This window comes from Ascoidea rubescens, assembly GCF_001661345.1.
Source record: "Ascoidea rubescens DSM 1968 unplaced genomic scaffold ASCRUscaffold_3, whole genome shotgun sequence".
Taxonomy (NCBI): domain Eukaryota; kingdom Fungi; phylum Ascomycota; class Saccharomycetes; order Ascoideales; family Ascoideaceae; genus Ascoidea; species Ascoidea rubescens.
Window position 1 is genome coordinate 1 of NW_017962915.1, and position 11038 is coordinate 11038.

Here is an 11038-nt window from a genome sequence, read left to right on the forward strand (position 1 = left end):
TTTTGTTAAATAGCTTATTATAAATAAATATTGAAATTGCTTAGTATTGTCTAACTATGGGTCTTTTTATCATCTCTTTCACCACACTATTTACATTAGTAACAACGATGTTGAGGATTGAAATAGTTTGCCGATATGGTTGATTCTGAAGAAGAGAAGGGGGAGGACAAAGTTTCCCATGATGATGAGAGATTGAATTTTAATATAAGTAAAGAATTAGAAAAGCATTGTAAAGAAATCGAATCAATATACCAATTATTATCCCATAAATTAGACGCTGTAAGTTCTGCCCACTCCATTCCAAAACCTGCTGAAAAAGAAGTTGATATTAAAGTCAATACTTCAACAATGTAAAATGCTCAACGCTCATCAATGTCAAATACAACCACATTAGCACCACAAGAAATTTATAAGCCCACTGTTGGTATAGATAGTAAAGAGGTTAAACTCAAGAATGATTGATTATCTCCAAAAATGAGTTGTCAAGAGATGATAAAAATAGGCCATGTAGGGCCAATAAAAGGCAGAGATGTAAGATGCTCAAAACCAAAGATGAAAATAAGAGGTTTAAGAAAAACGATAAAAATCATGTTATTCAGACACTTAAAAGGGCCAATGTTACTGTGATTGGTAAGAAGGATGAGAAAACAGTGTATATGGCAAGCAGAAAAAGGAAAAAGAGCCTCTGACAAGCAATTACCTTAGACCATGGTTTAGAAAGGGATAATAGGTTTATAGTACATTATAATACACTTTCTAAATATCCCACATGACTGTTCATCAGATATCAGGCTGGAAATAGCTTTGCAAAATTTTCCTAAATATTTTTTTCACCTCTGGTTCTAGTCTGATGAAATCAACAATCGTAGCAGCTTCATCTTTTCTAATATCGTTGATTTCAAGCATGCTATTTGACTCCCTCCGAAATATTTTCTCCAACCTGGAGTTGATTTCAGCCATTTTTGGTGAACTTGTTGACATGGATATATTCAATATAATTTTTTTTATTTTGGTCTGTTTATTGGAGTTATAAAAGTCCTCGACGTGGTCGGTCGACAGTGATTCGAGCTCGACGGTCGAACAAAACGAAAAGATTAATTGTTGTATTTCGTTTCGTCAAGCAAACGGACATTTGTCCGACCATTTATAGCTAGAACTATCCGTATCTCTGATACGGATACATAATGTACGGATGGAATAAGCAATCCGCACAGCATTCCTCTTCTGCGTTGTAACTAACCTCAACCAGTTAATAATTGTTGTGAAGCAGTCGGATGTGTTGTAGCGAATCCATGATAATATTAAGGTAAAATAGTATATAGGAAAGAACGTAGATGAGATCGCCAACCCCTTTTATAGGGAACCGGGTTAGATCCCAGAGCGTCACGAGAGCAGACCGGTAACAGATACCGAGGGACAGGTAGGAGTCGAATGTAGACATCCGGCTGCTCTGCAACACCTTACATTGTTTTTATGTATTTTGATATTATTAGAATACTGTACACTCTTTTTTTTCAAAATTCCATTCAAATTCTTGATAATAATTCCGAGCGTTGCAACAAACCGATAAAATCAAAAAAAGAAATTCAATTACAATGCAACAAAAAGAAAACAAAGAAATTTATAAATAGAAATGAAATCAACACCATTAATGGTGAATTAGCTTGTGTGATTGTTGGATTGTATTGGGGTTATTCTGTCATCTGTGTTAATATCAGTACTTTGTGTAATGTCTGTTTTCCACAAGTTTCCCGCTTCTGTAGTCATCAAATTTTTATTTTATGAAGCGTCATGTTCCCGTTCATTTTCATCCATCGTCTCTTTTAGATGGTGATATTTCAAAGAATCAATTTTGTTTATTTCATCTCGAATTCACTTATCAGTAAAATCTGCATCCCCAGTTGAACAAATTTAAATAGCAGAAATGTTGTCAGGAGGATCGCTTTTTCTGTTTCTTATGAAGATGGACAAGGGACTTTGAAGTTCGCTTGACTTTCTTCTACTTCTGATAGCTGTATCTTCATGGTCCAAATCTCCTGTAACTTTATCTAAATAGACAGGTACAAGCTGATTTCTTTTTAAATAATACATCTTCCAATTTCCGCTTCGTCTTTCAATTTACTTTGCGTTCTGTTCCTTAAATATTCAGAAGTGGTTCCACCTGCACCATGGAGCTCTAATATTTTAGCCCATCTGGGCCCAATTTTTAATAATCCGTGTTTTAAAGCAGCTTCATCTTTCGACCATGGGCGTCTAATTGAGTTTTTATTTTTTGATTTATTTCGATGTAAGGTTTTACTTTTTTCAAGCTCAGAAACGCTTCGATTTGCGTAAGAAAATACTTCCTCAGAATTACCAAGATGATATTCCCGAGATTGAGAAAGAGAAACAGTAGACAAATTCGAACGATGCTCAGGGTTTTGATTTGGGTTCAGAGAACAAGTTGGAGAAAATGAATGTGATGAATGATGTGAGAAGCCGGGATTTTCTCCAGATATTATGGATTGTTTTGTGAGAATAGAACTACAAACATCTGAAAGCAAAGATAAGTTATAATGCGCATTAAATGATGCAGAATTATTGTTTGATGAACTAGAAATGGACAAATGATAAGTCTCAATGGGGTTATTTGTGAATTGCAGAGATTTACGAGAGGTAGACTGGTTGTGATTGAAATCGGAAATCTTAGCTTGGTTTGAAGCTTCAACCAATGACGTCAAAAAGTCATGAGAACCATTTTCACTTCCTGATGCTTTATCTATATGGTTTTGATTTGATCGCTTCCTTTAATCTTGATATACTAATTGGTTTTCTGCTTGCTCTTTATTTTAAGACTCAAAGTTAATATCATCACCATTTTCAATTGAACTAGAAAAAAAATTCCTAGCTAAATTTTTCGAAATTGATTTCAATTCAATACTTGCAGAGTCCAAAATCTTTGAATATTTGAATGGCCGAAAGGTCAGTTCATGAAATTAATTAAATCCCTGTAGTAAAGAACCGTCAAAGTTGATTTCAATTTTGGAATTTGAGAAATTACGTTGTGAGCCAAAGATTTCAAAACTGCAGTTTGTGGGACTGTCATCTAGCTCAAGTGCACACTTTCTTCCTCTTCTGCTATAAATGATGAACCCAATGTTTTTTTTAATATACTCAAACAATTCCTTGACAAATTGAAAATACTTGTACTTTTTGGCCAAATTTTCCAAAATATCTTCTTTCAACAAGCTTTCTATTCGGGAATTGCATCTATTGACAAAATCAGTTTCAGCAGGAGTTAAAGTATTAGAGGAACTTCTTCTTAATTTAAAGATGGTGGTTTTGGGAAATTACTAAAATCTCAATGTGTTTTTTTTCTAGAGTTGAAAACACAGGGCTTTATTGCTGCCTTATCAGAAGTTGAGAAATCAATAATGGAAATCGCTGAGGATATCTTTTCCGGTAACATTGACCAACACCAGTAGTATTTGTAGTTGCAATGATATCATTTTGTGATTGGTTTGACAAGGGATTGGATAGTTCTGTATCTAGAGTCACTGCATTAGAAGCAGGGCAGAATACGTTTAATAAGTTTTCATCCAAATCACTTAATGAAACTGTATCCATCATTCCCAAAGTGCAACAGATAAAAGTTGCAATATTTGATTTTCTTAGAGCAGTTTCAATGATATCTTCTTCACCTCTTAAAATCGAGGATGCGACATTTCCAGGCTTCCAAAATCCGGGCAAGACATTATGAACAGTTAAAAAGGGATTTTTTTTGAAAGTAAATTGTTTTAATTAAATCAAACAAGCGAGATAAATCAAAAAATGTTGCACCTAAGGGCGTAGTTTCCATTTTAAAAACGGTTTCCAAAAACTTAAAAAAGGAAGTCGAAATGATTAGATAAAGAATTTGAGTTGATAAATTATCTAGAATTGAAATTGTATAAATGTTTAATTGCAAATTAAGAGGTAAGCCAAATGGAGCAATTAATGGTAAGGGTGAACCACCCAATTGAGCTTGTGAGATTGAAGGGAACTTGAAAAAAGAAGGTGGGTAATATTTGTCAATTATTAAGGTTTCTATTTTTGATTTCGACAAAGTTCGAATGTCCAAGGGTTTTTTATATTGGCTTTCATCATCGTTGACAGCTTCTGAATTCTTTTTATTCTTTCTTTCATTAATCTAATTGGTATGAAAACTAGAGTTTATTTTGTTGTGTATCTAACTAGTGGTATCCACAGATTTATTGTTTTTCTCAATAGGAGTTTGTTCAGTATGATTTTATTTTTCTGATTTTCATATGTGTTGTCATTGTTAGCATGATTTGAATTAACTCTTTAGCTACAGGACTCTCGGCTTCAGCAGTTTGAAGCTACACATCTTCAGCTTCACAAGATTGAAATTTAACTTTTTCAACTTCATGACTTTAGCCTTTATTTGAAGCGACAGCTTTTATTTTGTCGTTCTGATTACAAAGGTGGTGGATATTTTGCCTTTTCAGAGCTTGGTCATTGACAGTTGATCGTTCAACCAACGCCAGAACACTTTGAGAATTTTGTAGTTTTTCTTTTTGAAGTATATACCGTTTTTAATATTTTTAACTGAGGACCACTTTTTTGAGAAGAACCAGCTTGTATTTTTTGTGAATAAATACAGGATTGAATTGAAGATGAGGTTGAAGTATGTGTGATCAAAGAAGATTAGAATTGAAATGTCAAAATCAAAATTTGAATTCTGGTATAAATTAAAAATGGTGGAGAAGTTTCTGTTATACCAGGTTCTGCTAACTTTAATGCTATTTAGGTCAACTGGGATTCTACCACTACCTATTTGACTCTAGCTAGGAAAGTCTTTTTATTTTGAAGTTGATTTTAAAGTTAGTAAACCATCTCATGAACATAGAGTAAACCAAGAGATAGTATGGATAACAATTTGTTGATTAGGTATCGTAAAGAATTTGTTTTATAAGAGGTGATACCAATTAGTGAGTCTTCTTCAGTGATGTAAAATTTTTGAAAGTCTAGAGTTGAAGGATTATTTGGAAATAGTTGATCATATAGGTCTGTTTGCGGGTCGATATTCAGGATTGTTGGGTCTGTGTTGATTATATTATCAGATTGAGTTTGTTTTTTTTTTGGCTGAATTTAGTTGAAAGACTATTGTTCGTACAACTGTTTGACCTCATTGTTTTATTTTGAGAGGTAGAGGTATTAAAGTTATTGATTGATAGTAAATTGTGGTTTGAAGAAAAAGAGAGATCAGAAGAGTATGATAAATCAGAAGAGTATGATAAATCAGAAGAGTATGATAAATCAGAAGTTGTTGAATGCAAAGAGGTTCTTCGTTCTTTCTATTTTTGGATTGAGTCGTTATTATTGAATGAGATGATATCTGATTGGGATACATCGAAAGGGATTCTTTCTCTTTTAACATTATTGTTTAGTATTATTGTTCAAGTAATGAGAAGAAGAGATAGAAGTTGGGATAATTTCTGATGCAGCACTGGAAAAGATTTCAGTGTTATATTGATCGATGAAGAGATTGGTTGAAATGAGTATTTCAGTAAATATTCCAAAATACGTAATTGTGCCCAAAATTATTATAACCGCGATAACAGTATATCAATATTCATACTTAGTTTATGATATTAATGCATATCATAAACATGAGGTTAACAAGGATTGAAAGAATGATAAGAGAGTTATCATTGAGAAACTTTAGAAACATACTAGATTGGTAGATAACAGAGTAGAAAAAAGGATCTTGAGGTTTTAAGAGATGAGGTTGCTTCATCGGCCAAAATAATCATTGGATCTAAGGTCCGAATTCGAGACAAGAATAAATGGTAGTGGGGATTAACAGCATCTGTATTAGATACAAGATCAAATACCTGATTGTCTGTATATAAAAGCAATTATAACTAGTTGGAGATACCATTTCAAATAATTCACTACGCGTTTAAATTATATTTAAGTGGTATAATTTTTTTTTCAGTACAATTTAATCCGAAATAAATTAAAGCTACAGGAACTAAACAATTTAACCCTAGCACAAAATATTAAGGAAATATAAGAATTCCAAAAAGACCAAATCAAATTTTAAAACAAGATATAAAGAAAGTTTTTTGTGAAAATGATGAAAAACGTTGATTAAAAAACCCCCAGATCAAAAAAATTGGGATTTGGTATGTTTAAATGTAGATATAATTAAAAGTCTTAGAATTATAAAACAAAACTAAGGAAAGAATTAAATTAGGATATGAACCTTGATAAGAAATTTATATAATTAAGCAGTTGATGGAGCATCACCTAAGACTCCAAAGCTTTTCTCAACATGCCATTCGTTTTGAGATTTCCATAACTCATTATAAGCAGAGAAAAGGAAAGAAGAAGCAGCAGAAGTGGATTGAATGGCTTTAACAGCAATTTTTTGTTCTTCTACACCTGGAATAGCGTTGTTGTATGGCAAACCAGATGAAGGCCATCCTGTTTCCAAAACAACAACATCTCTGTCATAACCATGTTCGTGACAAAATTGCCAAACTGCTTGGATACGTGAAAGAACATAGTCACCAGCACCTTCGGCAGTTGAGTTATCAAAGAATGGATGAGAGTTAATGCCAATGTAATCATTAAATTCACATAAAGATGGATTGCCATAGTAGGAAGAAACGGTATCAGCGGTAAGAATATGGCCGGGGAAAGTGGATAAAAGTGATTTGACAGTTTCAACAAAACCTTTAACTTGGTCAGCAGAATACCAATTGTTATAAACTAATTCATTTCCAACAATGACGGTGTCAACAACATCGTTGAATTGTTTTCCAGCAAAACCACAGGAAGCAGCAATGGACCAGATTTCGTTTTGCAAAGCCTCAGTAGAGGAAACATCGTTCAATGCAACAACCAATTTTTGAGAATCGTCTAAAGCTTCCAAAGCATATTGGACGACGGAACAAGCGTTAGAGTAAAGACGAATGTAAGGAAAGTCTTTCAAGTAGGAAACATCGGTACGAATTTGAGCAGGGGTTCTGCAGTTGTAATCTTTGTCATAGGGAGTATAGGTAGTACCTTTAAAACCTTTGACGTAGTCAGGTATAGAGACATCTCTTTTAGCAATGATGGCAGCCTCAGAAGAACCAAGGAGAGCAACAGCAACAGCTGCGATAGCAGAAAAGGAGAATTTCATAATAAAGTATTTGAGATGAGAATTAAAACAGGAAAAGAAATTGAAAAACAAGTTTGAAAAATAAATATGAAAGCTGGATGATGAAAAAACAAACGAGGGACAGTTATTATATAATAGAGCAATGAAGCACAACTATTTATACAACGATGTTCAGCACAAAATAGCAATATATGATGTCGATGTCAGATTATTTATAGCTAAGAAAGCAAGATATTTCACCAAGAAAAAAGAGAAAGAAAGGTGAAGAAATATAAAAAAAGAAAAGCGGATAAAAAGAAACCTGGTACAAAAAGGCTCAGATTAGTCTGCCCAGAACAAAAACCTTAGCAACCTGTTCAGACCAGGAACAGGCAACGAAAAGCTCAATTCCTTCACGCTTCAACGTTCTGCCTGTTTTAGACGGGAGCGCAACATCCATCGTGCAGCGCTTCTATTTTTACTTTGGGTGTGCTGCAGAGCGCACGCTGATTGGCTGCCGCACATTCCTTGTCTGTGAAGCCGGCTAACTGCTGACTCCCCGGCAGCACGGTTTGTTGACGTGCAAAGCAGAGTATGCAGAATGCATGTCTGGAAATCTTCCGAGCGCCAATTCCTTCGCTTCCTCATCTATTTGTGGACGTTCAGCTCAACAACTCCCAATCTATATATAACCCCAATGACCATATACCTTACATTTTTCCTGATCACAACAATCATATTACCATCATTGCGCATACCAGTGACACTTTAACCTAGCAATGCGAAAGAGATTTAACAGATACAAATAAACATACAAACACCAAAACAAATATAGATGCAAGCTGGGGAAAGAATATAAATATAGCTATTGATGAAAGAGATAACCACACCGTGCAGAGTATGATATAATATTCCTTTTATCGTGCTGCAGTGACTTCTCCCTCTACGACCTCATATTCCTTTTCGAAAATCTGATCAGGATTGGCTTTCATGGTTGAATTGATATTTATAGATAGCCTTTCGGGTGTTTCTGCTTTCAAATCAAACTCGGTCAAGCCAATCTTTCCTCCTAGTCGATTGAAGTTTCTATATTGTAGCCTCTTCTTGGATTGCCCATTTTTGATCAATGCCTCCCAATAGATTTCATGATTGTATTCGAAATCAACGCTTCCACCTTTGTACAATGTAATAAGTTGATCGCTGCCAATGAATTCCCCGAATTCTTCGCCAAAATGACACTTCTTCTTGGTGTATGGATCAACAAATGGATAACAGATTTTAAGAAGCACATTCACCAATATGGGAATTTCATAGAATGCCGCCAACCCCAATCTTTCCGGATAATGATATTGCAATATACTAAGAATTTCTTTCATCAACTTCACTGACGGATTCTTTTTCTTCTTTAACCCAACGCCGGGAAATTTCTTGAAATCAACACATAATCCCAATTTATCAACATTCAATGGCATATAATCTATAATGATTTCCAACATAAAAATTAAAAACTCAACCTGACGATGTGATCCTTCGGTGTTCTCCTTTTCGTTGAACAAATACAATAGTGGTCGGTTTTCTTTGTCATAGCCAAAAATTAACTGCTTCCCAGTTTCATTTTCCCCTTTCACAACTTCAGGTTTAATCACATTTTCGTGGTTGATAATCTCAAAAATACCCAAATTCTTTAAAAACTCTTCCCCATATATCCCGTTACTTATTCCAAAGCTTCTTCTCCAAACAATAGAGCTCTTCAATCGTTTAATAGTCTCATCAACATCCAAATTGCATGCTCTTAAATATCGCATCATGCAGTCTCTACTCAACCACATCTTTTCAATTGAGCTAAGCCCCAACTCATTATCTTTTTCACCGGCATTTTCTTTAACTCCTAGTTTCAATCCACTATCACTAAAGTATTCCAACACTTTCTTGTAATTAGCCTCTTCTTTCGAGCTTAGATTTTCATATAGCTTCTCTTTAATGTTATAAGGTGCATCCTTGGGATGAACGAACACCTTATCCTTCGAATTCAAACTCATTGCGTAGTCCCTTCTCTGATGGTTCTTTGATGGTTCTCTGATGGTTCTCTGTTTGCTTTGCTGTATCTGTGGTTGTTTTTTCTTACTCCTCTAATGGAATATTCTGCTTTTTCGATGGCCCCGTCCTTCCTGGAGCCATTTCTTAGTCACCTGACATTTTTTCATTCCATCAGTGCAGTTGCCCTGCATTTTTCACAACTCGCCTCCATCTCTCAAAATAATTCGTTTATTTTTATACGATTCCCATCCTACCAATCCCACCACTAGATCTTTATTTTCATATCAGTTTTCCAATCAACATTGACACTTACCTTATAAATATCCTACGTATCTCTCTTTCTCCTTTGCTCGTTTTCATTTTCAAATTGCCCTTTTGCTCAATTCTTTTCTATTCTTCTTCCTTCAGCTCTTTGTCGTATTTGATTTAATCTTTTTTAGATTATTTTCTTTCTAGGCTCTCTTGTCTTTATTCATTTGAATTCTCTACTCCTTTGTTTCTAAATTGATTACCATCTAAAAATGGATCCTGTTTATATTGTTGCTGCTGTTAGAACCCCAATTGGTTCGTTCCAAGGCTCCTTGCAAAAGCTATCCTATGTTGATTTAGGTTCCCACGCTGTTAAATCTGCATTGGATACAGTCCCTCAAATTTTACCCCAAGACATTGATGAAATTATTTTTGGTTGTGTCTTACAGGCAAATATTGGTCAAAACCCAGCTAGGCAAGTGGCAATCAAAGCTGGCTTGCCTGACACTACCATTGCTTCAACTGTCAATAAAGTCTGTGCTTCGGGTTTAAAGGCAATTATTTTTGGTGCTCAAACAATCTTATGTGGTAATGCTGACATTATTGTTGCTGGTGGTGCCGAGTCAATGACCAATGCTCCATACTACTTACCATCTGCTAGAACTGGCGCTAGATATGGTGACACTGTTTTAGTTGATGGTCTTCAAAAAGATGGTTTATTGGATGCTTATAATGGAAAAGCAATGGGTGTAGCTGCTGAAAAATGTGCTTTGGATCATTCATTCTCAAGAGAAGATCAAGATGATTTTGCCATCAATTCTTATAAAAAAGCTCAAGAAGCTTGCAAAAACCACAAATTCAAATCAGAGATTTCCCCAATTATCATCCCCGGCTTTAGAGGCAAACCACCTGTCACTGTTTCTGAAGATGATGAACCAAAAAATCTTAATGAATCAAAATTAAGATCAGCTAGAACAGTTTTTCAAAAAGAAAATGGAACTGTCACTGCTCCAAATGCTTCCCCAATAAACGATGGTGGATCTGCTGTCATATTGGTGTCTGCTAAGAAAGTAAAAGAATTGAACATTAAGCCTCTTGCTAAGATTCTCGGCTGGGGTGAAGCTGCAACCACTCCTGTCAATTTCACCATTGCACCTTCTTTAGCTGTTCCAAAGGCTTTGAAACACGCTGGCGTTTCCTTTGATGATGTTGACTTTTTTGAACTAAACGAAGCATTTTCAGTTGTGGGTTTGGCTAATGGCAAGTTATTAAGCATACCAGAAGAAAAGTTAAATGTGTACGGTGGGGCTGTAGCTTTAGGCCATCCTCTAGGTTGTTCTGGCTCAAGAATTGTTGTCACTTTAAACAACATTCTTCATCAAGAAGGTGGTAAAATTGGCGCTTGTGGTATTTGCAATGGTGGTGGAGGCGCCTCTGCACTTGTCATCGAGAAATGCGAATAGATTGCTCTTTGGACACTCATGCCCTTGCAACACTTATCCCATTATATACATATCTACTCATAGCTTCTTTTTTACTATTCATATAAATTGCTTATTTTCTAACAAATTCATCGTTCTTACTGACAGACAGGTCTTTTTCGTTTTGGTAGTTGCAATT

The 11038-nt window shown here is 35.0% G+C and overlaps 7 protein-coding genes across 7 annotated transcripts; 3 read left to right on the top strand and 4 right to left on the bottom strand.

Annotated features, from left to right (window-relative positions):
* On the top strand, positions 1–420 carry ASCRUDRAFT_74584 (uncharacterized protein). The gene has a single exon (XM_020192745.1). The coding sequence runs from the start codon at positions 136–138 to the stop codon at positions 352–354; it is 219 nt and encodes a 72-aa protein (XP_020048447.1). The 5' UTR covers positions 1–135; the 3' UTR covers positions 355–420.
* Positions 421–573: 153 nt separating this feature from the next.
* ASCRUDRAFT_74586 (uncharacterized protein) lies at positions 574–1344 on the bottom strand. The gene has a single exon (XM_020192746.1). It carries the CDS (start codon positions 958–960, stop codon positions 781–783), a length of 180 nt encoding a protein of 59 aa, XP_020048448.1. The 5' UTR covers positions 961–1344; the 3' UTR covers positions 574–780.
* ASCRUDRAFT_132232 (uncharacterized protein) lies at positions 1228–1848 on the top strand. Its single transcript, XM_020189044.1, has one exon. The coding sequence runs from the start codon at positions 1474–1476 to the stop codon at positions 1783–1785; it is 312 nt and encodes a 103-aa protein (XP_020048449.1). The 5' UTR covers positions 1228–1473; the 3' UTR covers positions 1786–1848.
* A 63-nt stretch (positions 1849–1911) lies between these two features.
* Positions 1912–2091, bottom strand: ASCRUDRAFT_79749 (uncharacterized protein; the record flags this gene model as incomplete). The annotated part of the gene is made up of 1 exon (XM_020194414.1): positions 1912–2091. One exon carries the CDS (start codon positions 2089–2091, stop codon positions 1912–1914), a length of 180 nt encoding a protein of 59 aa, XP_020048450.1.
* A 3983-nt stretch (positions 2092–6074) lies between these two features.
* ASCRUDRAFT_74589 (glycoside hydrolase family 17 protein) lies at positions 6075–7304 on the bottom strand. The gene has a single exon (XM_020192747.1). It carries the CDS (start codon positions 7172–7174, stop codon positions 6272–6274), a length of 903 nt encoding a protein of 300 aa, XP_020048451.1. The 5' UTR covers positions 7175–7304; the 3' UTR covers positions 6075–6271.
* Positions 7305–8049: 745 nt separating this feature from the next.
* Positions 8050–9171, bottom strand: ASCRUDRAFT_79751 (CRAL-TRIO domain-containing protein; the record flags this gene model as incomplete). The annotated part of the gene is made up of 1 exon (XM_020194416.1): positions 8050–9171. The coding sequence occupies one exon, from the start codon at positions 9169–9171 to the stop codon at positions 8050–8052; it is 1122 nt and encodes a 373-aa protein (XP_020048452.1).
* A 519-nt stretch (positions 9172–9690) lies between these two features.
* On the top strand, positions 9691–10881 carry ERG10 (acetyl-CoA C-acetyltransferase; the record flags this gene model as incomplete). Its single annotated transcript, XM_020194417.1, has 1 exon — positions 9691–10881. The coding sequence occupies one exon, from the start codon at positions 9691–9693 to the stop codon at positions 10879–10881; it is 1191 nt and encodes a 396-aa protein (XP_020048453.1).
* Between the last annotated feature and the right edge of the window lie 157 nt (positions 10882–11038).

What these genes read in the sequence shown, in the direction of transcription:
- ASCRUDRAFT_74584 (XM_020192745.1), top strand. Translation starts at nt 136, where the DNA reads ATGGTTGATTCTGAAGAAGAGAAGGGGGAGGACAAAGTTTCCCATGAT.
- ASCRUDRAFT_132232 (XM_020189044.1), top strand. Translation starts at nt 1,474, where the DNA reads ATGTATTTTGATATTATTAGAATACTGTACACTCTTTTTTTTCAAAAT.
- ASCRUDRAFT_74589 (XM_020192747.1), bottom strand. Translation starts at nt 7,174, where the DNA reads ATGAAATTCTCCTTTTCTGCTATCGCAGCTGTTGCTGTTGCTCTCCTT.
- ASCRUDRAFT_74586 (XM_020192746.1), bottom strand. Translation starts at nt 960, where the DNA reads ATGGCTGAAATCAACTCCAGGTTGGAGAAAATATTTCGGAGGGAGTCA.